Source organism: Trachurus japonicus, chromosome 5 (genome assembly GCF_045865225.1).
Source record: "Trachurus japonicus isolate A0001 chromosome 5, Traja_1.0".
Classification (NCBI taxonomy): domain Eukaryota; kingdom Metazoa; phylum Chordata; class Actinopteri; order Carangiformes; family Carangidae; genus Trachurus; species Trachurus japonicus.
In genome coordinates this window covers 19,112,515-19,129,852 of record NC_140911.1, presented here as the reverse complement: position 1 = coordinate 19,129,852, position 17,338 = coordinate 19,112,515, and the positions used below count along the sequence as shown (strand labels likewise).

Genomic DNA, 17,338 nt, shown 5'->3' with positions numbered 1-17,338 from the left:
GAAAAGGTGGTGGTGACACAAAGTGAAAAGTCACTTCCACCTTCAGTCCAGTTCAGACTAGACCAGATCCATGTGGTTCAGGTCTGGAGACTGCGATGTTCCTGTTGCTCATTATGTTACTAGATGATGAAGCCGGACACTCTGTCAGATCCCCTGCTCTCTGGGAGCAGAGTGTTGTCATAGTGATGGTCAAAGGGTGTAGTGATACAGACAGACTGCAGGAAAGATGGAAGTTTTCTTCATCCCTGGCAAACACTTGTTTATCGTCATACACAGGAGTTCTTAGTTTTTGTGACCTCATTTTTTTTTTAATGTTGACCTTGGGAACAATTCCAGGTTTGTCATGGACTGGAGCTGACTCCAGAGTTGTCAAACCTTTGATTCATTTCTGACTGGCAAGTGTTAGATTTGTTCGCAAGATAGTGATTTGACAGGAGTCTTTAAAGAAGTTAGAGTTTCAGCTTCACCAGGACACACACGTTGTTACACTCACCATGTGGTTATGGCCGTCGTCCTGCATTTGCTCTCCTTCCACCTCCTCCTCTTCCTCCTCCTCCTCCTCCTCTTCCTCAGCTTCACTGTTCTGTCTTTGCTCCTCCTCTTCATCTAGCTCTGAGCTCGACTCCTCCCCCTCCTGCCATGCCTCCTCATTTTTACACACCACTGCCTTCCTCGACTCTGGACCAAAATACACAGAACCAGAAAAAAAAAAAAACAACTGTCATTACAAAAAGGCAGAGTGAATTCCAGCCGATGTGACCCGGCTCAGGCTGCAGCGGCAGCACCATTCATCCTATTAACCATTTTTCTACCATTGCAATGGGTCTTGAAACATTATTTTAAGGCTGATGAACTCTGCAATGTTGCTTTAAGTGAGAAGGTGTGATGACGCGGTGTTCACACTCAGTGACCTGACTCTATTGACAAATGCCTGGTTCTAGTTTTAGTTCAATCATGAAACCTCAGATCTCTAGACCTGACTGGTTTATTTCGAAACTTGCAAAATATGGTTTTTGGGATAATTTGTTGTCAATCATTTGCAAATCAAAATCAAAAAGTTTTCAGTGGCTTTAATTTCTCTCACTGTGCATCATTTAAAGGTTATTAAACCTCCATTGTCGGAGCATCAAAGAGGCAGGAGCATGAAGAACATAACCCCATCTAAATTCCACAACCAGTGAATCAACTGAGAGCTACAGTATGGACGCACACTTATGTAATGACATGAGAAGTAGCTTCACTGGGGCGCTGTTGACTTTATGAGGACATACATCAGTCATTTTATGAGGATCTTTCAGGCTTGTGTGGAAGATATTTAGCCTGAACTAAAACATTCAGACATTTCATAATATTGTCTCTGTTGCATGAATAAAGTTCATACAAAAAGAAAAAAAACGCTCTGAGCAACATAGGAAAAGTAAATTCACCTGGTTGAAAAAAAAGAGATTCGTCATTTGCTGATAATGTACTGTACATGTGAAGAAAACGTTTTCATTAATTCCATAATTCTGAGATTCTGACGTGAAATAACAGCAGGAAGTAGCATTACTGCTGTAGTGGCAATCTAAAAAGCCACTTGAGGGAATCTGAAGGCGTTTCCAACTCATGATGGTGTGTGTGTGTGTGTGTGGTTACCTGTGGTTTTGATGTGTGTGTCCTCTGTGATTTGCTCCAGTCTGCCCAGTAAAGCTTCAATGTTGGTTTTAATCTGAGTCAGCTCTGACTTGATCGCCTGAAGCTCTGTGCTTCTCACAGCTGCTAGAAAGACAGAGACAAACAGAAAAGAGGTGACGAGAGATGTTATTAGTCACATTGACTTTTAATGAGTTACAATAGTGTAAGAAGAATATCATCCCGCTTGACACTTGTGTCAAATACAGGCTGGATTTACTACTCTGAAGTTAGTAAAGGGCTCCTAACTCCACATCTCGGAGCTTCCTGAGCTCTTCAGAGGAGGAGTCAAGCAGAAACAAACAGAAGCTTCAGTTACATGTAAATCTACCAGAGATATGTTGATGTTTAATATAGTTACAGTGATAAACACTCTGAATGAACGTTAAAGGGTAAGTTCAACATTTTGGCAAATTGGCCCATTGCCATAATCCCTATAGTCATAGCAGTAGGTTTGTTACCTTTATTTGTCGGTGCAAGCTATTTTTAGAACGGTGGAGCAGAGCCGTGAGCTGCTCAGAGCTACGCTACGGAGGCTCATTATGGGATTTCTTGGTTTCCCTCATCAAACTCATCAAATACACAATCCAACAACTCCAAAGCGCTCTTGTGGACAAGTTGTGAGCTGCACATTCACCACGCTATGAGATAATAACACAACGTTACCACACAGAGTTGTTTTAGAGGGAAATTCATGCAAAACCGCTGATGCACGTTGCCTTCAGGGACAGTTTGTCCACGAGAGCGTTTTGGAGTTTTTGGATTGTGTATTTTATGAGTTTGATGAGGGAAACCAAGAAATCCCATTAGCCTCCGTAGCGTAGCTCTCGGCCGTTCTAAAAATAGCTTACAGCGATAAATAAAGGTAACAAACCTACTGCTATGACTACAGCGACTAACTATTCCTTGAAGACCAGAGGAAGGATCACAGGTTCAATGGGAACACGATTCATCCTCTGATGACATTTATCACACATCCTTCACTGATGTGTATTTATTTCTCGATAAATGTTCTTTCTGATAACTTATTCTCTTGAAATGTACGGCTGTGGCATAATTTAATATATATTGTATGTGTAAATATATATCTATATATATACACACTATGAACACATACATTCATTGTGTTAATTTGCCGCATTGTCTTCTGACGACTATACCTCTACTCCTTCCGTTTCCACTATACTCACTCTCACACATACATTCTACTCTACGTACATATTTCACTCTCAAACACATACATATATTGCTTATAGTATTAAATGTATACATTGCAGTGTATGGGAGCAAAGTGTATAAATGTGAGCATAAAAGTGTATAAATATAAGAGAAAAAAATCAATGTACTGTATCAATTTGTGTGTGAGGGCCAGAATCTGTTATGGCTTATGCAGCCACTGTGTTTTCATTAAGTATGAACCTGCAGGCAATCGTCAATTAAATTTAAATAATGGCACTGAAAGGCATTAAAAAACAAGTTACTTAAGTCAGAAAACACTTTCATTCCTGATCATAAGTTGTAAAACATAGGTACGTAAACACATTCTTTATTTGAAGTTCTTGATTCATTATGTAACTTTTGTTGTTCTGCAAGAAAAAAGATACAACTACAACACAGTAAACAAGAGAGAGATAGAGTGTGTGAGAGAAGATTAAAGGAAGACAGACAAAGTGATGAGTACATTAGTGGCAGGAGAAAACAACTGGAGCCATGAAACACATCTGGTGATTGTTTTTGTTTCACCACAATGAACTTACAATTACTACCATATTTCACCAACTGTGAGTGGATGTGGCTGTTGCTCAATACATGATCACTCCTCCCTTCACCCATCTCTCCTTATGTCCTTTCTCTCTCCTCCCCTTATTCCTCTCTCTGTCCCTCCTTTATTTCTTCCCTTGTTTCTTGTCTTGCAGCACATTCTCATTTACGCATCTCCATTTTTTCTCTAGACACATTTTCTTTTGTTGTCTCTCTCTCCCATGCATCTATTTTCATCCTTGTCTCTGTTTTCTTTTTTCAGTTTTCTTTCCCCTGCTCTCTCTGTCACGCCTCAAGTTTTCTCAACAGAAATGTCTCAATACAGAAATCTCGCTATGACCAGACCAAGTTGAGAGGCATCTGTGTCTCAGACACACACACACACATCTTTGAGTGACTCTAAAGTTGTGGGTGAAACTCTTTGATCTGTGTTGTAAAAACCTAAGATGGACTAAACTCTCAGAGCTCAGCTCCAAAGACTTTAAACTGATCCACAGACACTAATGTTCATGATGTAGCAGCCAGGATTTAAGACAGGAAGGAATCACTGACTGTTTCAGTTCCTATAGTCACTTCAGCTAGAATCTTTTAGATGTGGCCTTTGAGAGCAGAGCTGCCCCTGGCCAAAAAAAAAAAAGTGCCTCAAACCTGAAATGAATAAGTAAATCTAAATAGATTAATCATTTCAACCAGAAATAAAAAAAATACTAGCAGCCAGTTTTGTGTCTTTAAACCTGTACAGAAAAGAAAATTGAATTTGAGCCCACTCTGGGTCATAAAATTAGTGTAATAACTCATCTATCAGACGATGGAGGCCAAACTTTGTGCAAAATTCTATTTTTGATTAAATCCGGGATGAAAGTGTGGTATTTTTTTCGCATCGGATAATGCAGGCGCACGGATTATATGTCAGCCTGTACACGATTTTTATTTTTTTATTTAACCTTTATTTAACCAGGCAGAATCAATTAAGAACAAGTTCTTATTTACAATGATGGCCTGACAAGAGGCATTAAGCTTCTTGAGGGGGAAGGGGAGGGGGGCTGTGAGGGAGAAAAGATAGGTTAAAAGACAATAGCAAATATATGCACAACTATACAAACATTCAGCAGAAACAAGGCATAAAAGTTAATAACAAGGATATTCAAGCATAAAAGACAAAAGACGATTCACCAGCCACTGATATTGGATCCGTCATCCGTCAATCAAACATCTGAGACACACACACACACACACACACACACACACACACACACACACACACACACACACACGGAGCTCGGCCTCGCCCCAAGATTTGAATATCCCGCCCGCTCGATAACGACCAATCAAATTTGTTTTCCTTACTCGGGTAAACTCGTGCGGCAACTCGTGACAACTGGGCAGACATTTCTGTTCATCTTTAAACAATGACATCAGCACTGGACAGACACTGTCCTAAGCCCGTCCCTCAAAGGTGCAACAAATAACTCAAAGCAGGTCAATGAGGTCTACATTTATAGGCTTTAAGCAAGCTCCTTTATTTCCTGTCTTACATTATTGGACAAACTAATTAATCCAGGTGTGTCTGACCATTGCAACACTGCATTGTACTGTACTGATCGGCAAACTGAACGCACCAGGGTCACACGTAATTGTGTCACATTTGTCAATAAAATGAAGTGCAAGTTCAGCACAGGGTGCGAGCTGGCGAGACTGCGCAGTCAAATTTCAGTCTAGTTGAACTTTAAATCCTGTGTGCTGTTATAATCATCCTTGTGGCCACTATAGAGGAAAGGCATCCAGCCAGACAAGAAGGTAAACATATCTTTATTTCACTAAAATTAAAAGTTGTAAGGTCCTTGGTTTTAGCAGTTGACTTGAAATTAAACTAAATAAGTGTTACACTTGCCCCTACTCCTTTTTGAGCATTTTATGTAATTAGGAATTATATTGTTTGTTTGTTGTTATATGTTTTTTGTTGTTGTCTTTTGTCATTTCATCTTTTTTGTTACATAATAAATAAATAAATAAATTCTAAAAAGAAAAAGAAAAGAAAAAGAAAAATTAATAAAAGATGTAGGATCTCAACTCTTGATACAATCTTATGGTCAGGCGTGGCCAAAGGCCTCGCTCGTGGTTGAACCAGGTTTTTCACAAGCAGAACTAGTCCTCCACCTTTCTTCTCTCCACTTGTCCTGGCCTCTCTGTTCACTGGTCCTGCACTGGAACTGGGTAAATCCACACGGTCCAAAATATTGTTGGTTTTGTCAAACTCATTCATGATATGCTTGCTGGCTCTTCACAGGTGCCCCCCGTTCATTTCACTGGTTAGCCAGGGGGTTCACATTTCCCATGAGGATCCATGATAAAGGTTTACATCCTCAATCTTCATTTAATTATTCCATTCAGGAACATGCGTTTCAACTAGGAGCAGCAAAGTCTGACTGCTTTTACTCAACCTTTGCTTTATTTTTGTTGTGTTTCTGTCGTATCTTGTTGACTGCTAGTGGAGAGACTTCTGTGGGGAGAGGAGACTCTTCACAGAGGAGCTTCTTTCATTGAAAGTGTGAAGTCTGGAGGACGCCATCTTGTTCCAGCTGAGGTGCTTTATGGTTACTGTGCTGCTGGTTCTCCATGAAGTGGTTAATGAATACCGGCCAAACATGAGGCACTTTTAATGATATCAGAGTCTTCAGTCATGTTTCCCTTATCAATTCAATGGGGGGTGTGGTGGAGAGTTGCACAGTGAAGATGGTGGAGGCCATTCTGGACAAAGCAGCGGTGGTGGACGGCTCCTTTCTCTTTGCTGCTGAAGGAGAGATATAGAGGATCCCTTGTACCTTTAGCCATTGGGGTTTTTGAATCTTCTGCAAAAGGTGATGAGCTGACAGACAAATTAATTTATCTTTGGGGATTAATAAAGTAATTTGTATTTGTATTACATCTATTAGAAGTACATCGGAGCATTGGTTATTCTGAATAACCTGGCATTGGATCAAAATTCTGCAGCATCACCCACCACTATTTTCGAGACCCTTCCTCCCTGTCCAGGCTCTTTGCTAAAAATATAAAGCTAATATAATTCAGTAAATAAGTAAAAAACTAATATAATTCAGTAAATAAGGAATGAACTGAAGCTCCTAAAAGTGACGCCATAAAGTTTTGAACACCCCCTGGTGGTTGAATACAATATGTTAGAGGATGGCCTGGAGGATGAAACTAAAAAATGTACACATCAAAAACAGATAAGTAAGGTTTTTCTTATCACACCAGTAATTTTTCAGTATTCAGTTAGTTATTTGACACTAAAATTATTATTTTGATAATATTTTTGTACCAGTAAGTGTGTGTGTGTGTGTGTGTGCGTAGTCGCTGCTGTAACACAGCTGAACAGAATGAGAGAAGCTAAGTTCCTGTTTGGGTTCAACCTGTACAGAGGTTGTTTGACAGCAGCTGAGAGTCAAACCAGAAGTTTGTAAAACCATCAGACATTCAGCTATAAGCTCCAGCTCTCGGTCACTGCTCATTTAAACCACAAGAGCTCCCACACTGAAGCACCTGGAGACCGTCAGTCAGCTGTCTGACGCCGTGAATGTGTCTTTACGCAGAAGTCCTGCCAGCTCCCACTTCTCCGCAGCAGCTCTGACCTCTGACCTCTGACCTCTGAGAAACTCCCTGTGGAGGGATGATATCTCCACAGAATACGACTGGAGATAAGTTCTTCTCTTTAAAGTTCCTTTGAGACTGAAGTCACCCAGGTTCACATCACCACTGATTCCCACCACCTCTAAAACATCAGTAATCCATCGTGACGACCCTCCCTGCTTCGTGCTCTGGGAGGCTGTGGGCCTACAACACTCTCTCTGGTTCTCACTCCTACCTGCGACAATCTGATCCTTTATTCCACCTCACAACACCACACACACTCTCCTATGTACTGTGTGCACTCACTTACATCACTGACCTTACAGACCACTCACACTATGCTAAGTTTAGGTTGGCTTTTTATGTTACCTTTCTTTAAAGGGACAACGAGGAGTTTCTATTCAGTTATAAAAAAGTCTCACGTTAATGTGGATGAATCTCCGCTACCCACACTTGTTAATGGGCCCATTTTCCATAAATATATCGTTCTGTCTCTATGGTTATTTTGTTATTATTAGTGGTGGCAGAAATGCTGGTCGAGCCGACCAGCGTTTCCTTTCATGGCGAGTCATGAGAATAACGCAGCTGAATCGCCGTTTATGGTCAGAACTACGACGGTATGTGAACCTCTTTGAACCTCTGACTATTGATGAATGAAAACATGAGTCCGTCTTGCGCCGGTCAAAGAATTTTACGGTGCGCGGAGGCTCATAAATGTAGTGTGAAAACGCTTCGCTTCTCCAAAACTCCTCGTTGTCCCTTTAAATAAATACTTTGATTAATTGGCTTTTGTGTGCATCTCCCTCTTTTGTCATGGCCGTGCGGCCCGGTTTGGGACATCGTTTATCTGCATCACCATCTCCTGATGGACAAAACATCTCAGGTGAATGCTGCTATGACTTAAAATTTACTATTAACTGTGCAGAAAATAGAATATAATTGTACAATACCTCTTTTGATTTCATCTTTTTTTTGGGTTGTGATTTACATTCCTCAGATGTTCTGATGCTCTGCTCTGTATCTCTTCTTTCTTGTGGAAAATGTAGACTGATACACTTACTGTAAAGACTAATATTGTACTTACAGTATGCTTATACATTACACATATTAGTGCCTATGGGGTTGGATGACATAAAAGCTGTGTGGTGGTCCCATACTTTTGTCACCATAGTGTATTTGCAACATTTCTTCTTTCAAATGCTGTTGCTGTTTTCAAAACTGCGAGAAACGCAAACAGAACAGAATAATGCACATTCCATGCATTTCTGCAGTAATCATATATAGAAATAGATATGGAATATATGAAAATACATTTGGAGGCCTTGGCTTATTGTTTGGCTCAACATTGGCCATCACCCGGGAAAGGAGCACACTGTTTTTGTCCTGTATAATTTGGCCTTTTCCTTACTTTGTGTGTCATATACATTTTGTGTTGTTATCTTGTTCCTTAATTATCTATTTGCACTTGATTATTTCCATCTTGTCTTGGTTCCCCGCTACAACGGTTAGCGGCTGCCCATTTATGTGTTCTAATGAATTTCACTTTTTTTTTGTTGATACATTTTTTTCTTTTTTTTTTAAAAGTATATTTCTTTGGCTTTTTCATGCCTTTATTTGACAATACAGTCGAGACAGACAGGAAATGGGACGGCAGAGAGAGGGGGAATGACACGCAGGAAAGGGCTGCCCGATGCAGGATTCGAACCGGGGCCGCCTGCATGAGGACTATAGCCTCAATACATGGGGCTCCTGCTTAAACCACTGCGCCACTCGGCGCCCCAATACTTTTTTTTTTTCTCTTAAACTGAAACCATCCTCACTGTGGTATTTATGCACATGTGTTGTGCTTATCCAGCAGTTTTACTTTACTGCTTTCTTAGAGGTGAAACTTCCTCCGGTGGCATTGTTGCAATATGTTGTTGCTCACACCACATGAACATGATGTGAAAGTTGATGTTGATACAAAAACTTTATTTAGACAACTTGACTGGGACTCTTGCACCACAACAGCACCAGCAACTGCTCAAGGTAAAACTGATGCTACAGCTGGATGCATGGATGATCTCCAATATGTTATACTGGAATTTCTACAGTATTATTTAGAAAATGTTTGTACCTTGAAGCTCTGTGACTAGGAAAATAAAGTGAGAATAGGACGAGAACGACCATTTACTGTAGAGGATAAACAGTCTGTGAGGATTTAGATAAGACAATGGTAGCTACTGTCAATGTGAAAGAATCAGGTTGGAACTCACATCTCTGTTTAGTGCCGTTGCTGGTGGGAAGGATGGGAGCGTTGCGTGCCAGCAGTTTGACTGGAAAGGATTTGACCCGTCGTACCACAGGCACCGCCACCCGTGGGCGTTTGATAGGCACCACCCGAGGGACTGGAGACACCCGGCCACGGTATTCGAACAACCTGAGGAGAGAAAACAAGATAATGTGGGGGGTAAGGACAGAGAGGAAGGGAAGAAGAGAAACAAAAAACGAGGTGGGAATAAAGAGGTCACAGATACTACATTCAAACCCTCATTATCTGTAATAACAAACACATTTTGGAGTAAACATGCTATAATGATGCCGAACAGGAAAGAGATTGGCTCATATAAAAAAATGGTTTCCATGGAACATAATCCAGGAAGTAATTAGGTTTCCCACAAAACATACTTGGTAAAATAAATCAGTTTTATAGAAACATCATTTTTCTGGCGAGCATTTTTCCTTTTTCTGGAAACTTCACTGATAGAAAATAAAACAGCTCTTCTGATGATTTATGATTTTGTTTTCAGCTGTTAGTAGCTGCTGTGTTTCCCACTTTAATGTTCAACAAGTTTCCAGCTCAGAGTCATGTGAATGTTGCACATATAACACACATGTTATTTATCGGTTCAGGTGTCATCGGCCCATCTCCTGCATGAAGGTGAGAACATCTCTTTCTGAACTTCATAGAGAGACTTGTCTCTTCATCCTCTCTTCCACTGCAAGTGCTGTTTGACCTCACCTAAACGGCCACAACTGGAGTTACACACCCAGACTCCCGCTGACAGGTGCCGAGGTGGTAATGTTGGTTTTGAGTGGGTCTGACAGACAGAGGCATCTCAAATAATTCAAATTAAGTGAATCTTAATTCAAAAATCTTATTTATCATCTATTTATCATCTTATATCTAAAAATTGTTACAAACTGTTCAAGCATGACTGGTAATGGAATGGTTGTTTATTTTCCTGTGATGAACAGGGAGAAAAAATAAATATCTACTTCAAAATAAGAGTACAGATATAGCGGAGGGTAGATGTCAGCATTCAAATATTTTGCAGCCATCTTCACTTCTGTTTTAAGGTGGCTTTTGATTTCAGTCTCGTCTGTAGCAGTGGAAGACACGATCAGTTGAGATCATGTGATTGATAACTCCACGGTAAACATGAAATTACACCTGGGTTAACTTGTTCACCTGTGATGAACCACAAGTCCCACACTCTGCATCAAATGAGAATCTGAACTAACACTTGCACTGGAGAATTTACTTTTCATTCAACCATGAGTTGAGTTGAATCCTCTGTGTGAGACCCATGTGAGTCCCGACGTGATGGTACGAGTCAAAAACCTATCAGGTCACTGACACACAGACCCCTGTGTCTGAAGTAAAAGGGTTAGTCGTGTTGAAGTGATGGTTTGTTGTCGTGCTGAAGATTTCCTGTAAACATGTTACAAAGGCAGAGCTGGATTCTGGTTCTGATTTTGTAGAAAACTGATACTATTGATCCTAACGGGTTTTATGTGAGCCAGGAGATCAGAACATGGCCTGAGCCCTGACTGATTCATAGACTGTTTTTACCAAATCACTGATCTGCCAAATGGAAAGGGAAAGCACGTTTTTATAGAGCTCTGTCATTTAGGCTTTGTTGGCCTGAAAGTACAGAAAGTCTGAAGAGGAATGACACTGATTTAGGATTCTTCCTCTTGAAACAATGAACATTCATGACAAATTTCACAAGTACTGTAGGTAAATTAATGTTCAACGCATTTAACAGGAGGTCAAAAGGTCACCAACGCGTAAAAGGAGACAGGACTTGATAGAGGTTTTCTAGTCGTATCAACCTCAAAGCATCAAAGCACATTTCTGTACACCTTTAAGGTACTTTGAAACGTTCTGTAATTCAACAAAGATGTCACTGTGTGTCTTAACACTTGTCTACGACAGCTCCTTTTATCTGTTCTCTACATGTGGCTGTTACACAACTGTTTGCCCATCCTGGAAGAAAACTGGGAACCTTCCACTGAAATATTTTGAAGACAACCTAATCAATACAATGCACTGCACTGTGTTGGAGGAACGCTGGAAGAAGAAGGAAAAGGATCCACCTCAACTACGGGAGCAAAAACTGAGAGCTTATTTTCCCCAATGCTTGTATTTCATCAAACACACGGGGTTAATTAGGGTTAAGTGTAAATCATTTAACCTATTTGTAGATCCCCGTAGAGTTTCTGTCATTGTTGTAACGAACTGCTGTCATAACTTCATCTTTCTTTTAACAGTAAAATGCCACCGCCATCTGTGGTGCGGAGGCCTAAATATCTGAGGGTCAAAGCTGAACTCTGGCAATGCGGTTTCTTTTGTGCAATGAGTCATGACACACGGAGCAGAGCCTCACTTTTCTGTTCGCTCTGAAGCAGAGTAACTGGAGGATTAACTGCATGTCTACTCCTTGGGAGATGTAGAAACTCTGAACATTTCAAATTAGACAAACTCTGATGTGTTCTGACATGAGTCAGTGGAGGCTTTGGAGAGCTGCTCTCCTCCCACAGATATGAGTGTCTTAAATGAAACATGAAAACTCCTTAACCACATATGTTCCCAAACCTCCGCCTGACACCGTATAACCCTGGATTCCTCGTTTCGTTCAGGGTGAACGCACAGATCCTCAGATTGGAGACAGAGCCTGGTCTGACATCTGGATCATCTAACACATCATCACTGATCCCTCTCAGCTGGCCATCTTTACTCTCTGCTCACTTCACTTTTCACGAACAGAAACCGTCCTCCCAGTTGAACCTATGGGTTTTTCTGCATCACTCAGGTGGAGGTTCAGTATCAAAGCCCTGAAGTGCCATAAACATCAGCTGACACATAACTGGATCCAAACGTTTCACTAAAGTAGAGGGAGCATCGGGATGGAGTGATGGCTCTCACCTGGTCCAGTCAGAGCAGTAATAGTTACCACACTGCAGGTCCATGTCAGTGGACCAAACCTGACCAGGTGTTCCTCAGAACCCCTCCTTTTTCTTTTATTTGCCTTTATATTCACATTAAGTGTGCGTGTGATATAGTGCATGCAAACGGTTGAACTTGTATGTACCAATCAATGCAGTGACAATAAAAAACTTTCAATTCCATTCAAGCGGTTCAGCTTGTTTCCTAATAACTAATATGCAGTACTGTAGTACTAAAGGCAAACAGACAATTTTCTCTGGACATCATGATCTGGTGGAAAATGTACCATGAAGCCTTAGAAGCCCCCCACCCACCCCCTCCTCTCTCTCTCTCTCGCTCTCCTCCTGGCTTTTCTGTTTTATCTGGCTCTGCACCAATCACAACAAAGGCAAAAAATACCCCCCAAAAATAACTTGAGGGAAAACTGAAAGAATTTACTTTGTTGGATATTTTAAATACCACCATAAAGCCATTCTATTGCAAGAAACGACTGGCCTCCGTCAGCTACAAAGTGATTTATCTGTTACATATTGAGGCTTATTCTAGAAATAAGGAACACTTAAAAACAAAAGTTTTGTTCCTCACATAATTGTAAGGACCTCTACTGAAATAATTCATTCCCTTTCCTCTAACCAATATGACCACACATCAAAACAACGCTGCCAAGTTAAACACACATATTCACTTTTTTCCCCCCACTTTCTTCAATCAGCTTTCAAGTTGTTAAAGTCATCTTATTCTTCACTGTGAGGCAGAATTATATTGCATATAATGTTAATCACGTGACGCAACACTATTTGCTTATTGAAACTATGTGCAGACATTTGTCATCTTTAGAGACTGTTTTCTCTTTCCAAGGATTCATTATAGTATATACAGTATATAATAGCTCCTCTGTTGAAAATACCTGACTGTATTGACGCACACACACACACACACACACACACACACACACACACACACACGAGTCTCAACCACCATTTGCTCCACAGTTGTTGCTCAACAGTGACATATTTAATTCTCATCAAGAGCCTTTACTTTGTCATTGCTGCCCCGACCCTCTGGAACTCCCTTCCTCAGAAAATCTGCAACTCAGACTATCTGCACTCTTTTAAAAATCATTAAAAAACAACCTAAAATCCACCTTTTTAAGAAATCCTACAAGTCCTGACACCCACTGCATCTGGAGCTGTCATCTGCCCCCACTGCTTCAATATATATCTGTGTTTTGTGTTATTTGTACTTGTCTTTGTTCTATCACTTTATCTAAAGTGTCTTTGAGTGCCCTAGAAAAGTGCTATACAAATCCTATGTATAATTTATTTAAATTATTATTATTATTTATTATTATTAAGCCTCCACACATTGTCCAGCTTCAGGTCAAAGGTCACCAGGATGGACCTGAACACAGCCTCACTTCTCTTACCTGTCATAGAAGTCTTCTCTGTAGAATTCATAGTCAAACTCGTAGCCACTGGGGAGAAAACACAATAGAACATAACAACTGTAAAACCACACGATCCAGTGTTTCACAACATGAGCATGCCAAAGAACAACAAAAAAATGTCAACTCTCACAAAGACAAAGAAACCACAACATACTTCATTTCACCCAGACACAACACCAGCAGAGAGACTGGGTCCTCCAGGGTGACGTATGGTGACTTGAATACTTTTTGACGTTGTTGTCTAGTGCAGATAACAGTGAGTCTTTGGATCCTATCCAGTGAATCTACATGAAAGCCAATCACTGCCTATGGAACTACTGAAAGGTTTTGTCTGTCTTTGCTGTAGTTGTTATTGCAACAAGTTTATTTTACCTGTAAAAATGAAAAAGTACCATAGCCTCCATGGGCGTAGCGGACACGGGGTACACGGGGGACATGTCCCCCGCACTTCTGGGTCATTCTATGTCAACTCAACCAGAGTTTGGCAACTTTAGTTTAGATTTTGACTTTGTAAAGAGCTAAAGTCAGTTGCCTGGTGCTGTTCTGTTTGTTTGTGTGGCTCTTTAGCTGCTAAGGAGAGGTGCGATTGAATGCAAGAGGATGATAAATCACTCAATAGACCTTTGAAGAATTTGTCCCCCTCACTTCTAAAATGATGGCTACGCCGCTGAAGCCTCTTTCGGATTGTTTTCATGGATGAAAGAAAAGCTAAAAAAAAAAAGTAGATGTAAAAGTAAAAGTAGATTGTTGCTGGTCCAACAGTTCACACACTTGAGAGAACGTCACGAGCATGTGTTTGCCTTTGTGATAGTAACTGATACTGATTAGACCTTAAAGAACCAGAAAGTCTCTGTCTGGTCCATAATCTGCTGAGACATGTGAGCAGCCTCCCATCAGGTACAGTAATACTCAAGTATAATCAAATATGACTCCATAACAAGTGAAAACTGGTCAGTCACATTTGTACTCGAGTACTGGGAGTACTTGAAACATACACAAAACAAGCACAAAAAGCACATTTGTTACTGTAATACATTTTTTATTTATATTGTCTAATGTTTTTAAAAAACCTGACTCAGACACAAACCTAATGACTGACTGAAAAAGCTTGGCCAAAGAGACATAAGTGAATCCACAAAGGAGCCTTTGTTCTTTTCTTTTTCCTGTCTTTTTTAGGCATTAATGAAGTTTGGTTGTGGTTAATATAGCAGACACAAAACAATACAAATTGTATATTTGTAAAACATCATTAGACTTGTTCAAACTGAGCTGTTCAAAACTGAAAATGCAGTAGAAAGGTTTGATGGACATCAATTATAGGAAACAACAATAAAAAAAAATATTCCTCTGACTAAAAGCTCTGCTTCAGAGTAAGACCAGATATGGTGCCAGGATTTAAATTGTGGGTGTGCAGAATAGTTCTGTCTGGGTCTTGTACTTCATCTATTCATTCATCCATCTGTCCATCCATGCATCCATCCATCATCTTCTGCTTATCTGGGGTTCGGTTGTGGTGGCAGTAGGTTAATCAGGGGCTTCCAAACATACCTCCCTCTGGGTCTTCTCCGGGGATCATGCACTAAAAACACCCAGGAGGCTTCCTTATCAGATACCCAAATGACTTCTGCTGCCTGCTTGTCATATGAAGGAGCAGCTCTGCTCTGTGCTCTGAGGCTGAGCCCAGCCACCCTACTTGCATCCGCAGTCTAATTTTTTTTGGTCACTACCGAGAGCTCATGACGCATACGGGAGGGTGGGAAGGGACTGGTACTCAAAGATGTTAATACTTTTAATACTCAACATTATTGACATTTGTAAGTGAGGAGAGGGACTTGGATCTATTGTGGGGAGAGGGGAGCTGAGAGCAGAGTTACTGAAGCCTGACAGCAGTAGAGGATGCTGCTGCTGATGTGATGAAGCCATGGAAAACAGAGGGGAAAGAGAGGGATGGGCTATGGTTTTAAGGTGGAAAAGGCAGTTCTGGTGACTTGAATAACTTGGTATTCAAAGGAGAATTTGTTGTCCGAGATGACTCTGGTGTTGTCGGTGTGTAGGGAGGAGGACAGAGAGCTAATGATGATCATTTCTGATTCATTTAGTCTGGGGTAGTGGGTTTGAATCCATAGCTAAAATTCAGCGAGGCGGTTGGTCAAAGTGGAAAAATTGAAGTTATGATGACTTTGCAATAGTAAAGTACTTCAGTAAAGTACTAAAGTGAATATACTTCATCACTGTGCACCTCTGGTCACACTGATGGATCAGTCTCATTGATCCACTTTAGGCTGGTGTACCTGTAGAGAGAAGCTGCTGATCTCTTCAGGCCTTTGGCTCTGGTTGGCTTCGGCTCTCCGGCCATGTTGATGTCTGAGGAAACAGCAGAGCAGAAAAGAAAAAACAGGAAAATTTAAATTTAAATTGAATTTTCACCATACAATTCATTAAACTGTAGATAACAATATATATACTGTATAAAAAAAACTCTGAATGTATAATTCAGGTAGAAACAGAAGATACAGGGATAAACCAAAAGATCTGGGAGAGGATGCAGCCCTCTTTACTTTACTGTGCTGCTGTGTTATCTAATGTGGTCCACTAGAGGGAGCTGTTGAGCCATAATACAGCATCATCTCTCCTCTGACCAACTGAGCCACAGCAACGAGGACAGTCAGTCAGTGAGACAGCCTGAGTTGCTATTCTTCACAGAGGCAGGTTATATATAAGTAAATGTGCTGCTTTAGTTCCAGGCTGGTGCTGGTGGATAATTAAGGTTGGACACATCCATTTAGTTCATGTTGCTGATGCAATCCAGAAAGTCATGGGGGTGTACTATTTTCTACTTCTCAACAGTCTTCTTGGTTAAAACAGTTAAAGACAAAACATGAAACCTCCGATTCATTGCCAGTTAGGATTCATTCGTTTTCTTTGGGGGTGTGAGGAGGTGGTTAATAGCTGCTCTGCTATCCCACAAGGAAACAGCCATTTGCCAATGAGTCATCCATCCATCATTAATCACAGAGTCAAGGACAAATGTGAAGACGAGTTCATAAGTAGCAGAAAACAGTGCAGAGATAATAAAAAAAAAAAAACACTGCAGAGATAATAACAGTGCACTGACTTTTTTTAAAGTAACAATTCGACAAACATGGATCTCTTGGATTTTTACACCATGGAGGTGTAGAAGCACCAAACTTTCCCTGTCACTTCACTGCTAAACAACTGCAACCAATCTGACAACACATTCATAGAGAAAACAGTATGCAAATAAATCCATATCTCACATTTACCATCCATTACCCACACAGGCAATCATAGTATCTGTCCCCTCAGAAATGAGAAGAGGATCACACCCCAATGCTGACTTTTACACCTCAAACAATACAATACCCTCCACAGATTTCACTAAACAGGGGAAACAATCTTTTAAATGGGTTTCAGAGATTCAGACATTTCACAGAAAACAACACCTATATATTCATGCATAAGGGACTGCACACCTATCAAACAACTCTGGCAGGATATTCTTTATAAACCTTTCTCTTGTTCTGTTCTCTGCCACATTCCACCATCCCCCACATTGTGCCAATTGAGAGTTTTCTTGCAATAATCTTAACACCCAGTAC

The 17,338-nt window shown here is 40.6% G+C and overlaps 2 protein-coding genes across 3 annotated transcripts in view; both read right to left on the bottom strand.

Annotated features, from left to right (window-relative positions):
- Positions 1-17,338, bottom strand: part of golt1a (golgi transport 1A) — a 277,908-nt gene that overhangs the window by 45,633 nt on the left and 214,937 nt on the right. The gene's annotated exons all lie outside the window — the stretch shown is intronic.
- Positions 1-17,338, bottom strand: part of raly (RALY heterogeneous nuclear ribonucleoprotein) — an 80,531-nt gene that overhangs the window by 14,606 nt on the left and 48,587 nt on the right. The window contains exons 3-7 of one of the 2 annotated variants that reach the window (XM_085776668.1): positions 16,010-16,082; positions 13,698-13,745; positions 9,315-9,478; positions 1,636-1,758; positions 494-678 (exon numbers count right to left, since the gene is read on the bottom strand). In XM_085776668.1, the coding sequence (XP_085632794.1) occupies positions 494-678; positions 1,636-1,758; positions 9,315-9,478; positions 13,698-13,745; positions 16,010-16,082 (593 nt within the window). The remainder of the gene's footprint in view (positions 1-493; positions 679-1,635; positions 1,759-9,314; positions 9,479-13,697; positions 13,746-16,009; positions 16,083-17,338) is intronic. The other variant, XM_085776669.1, reaches the window with a different exon arrangement.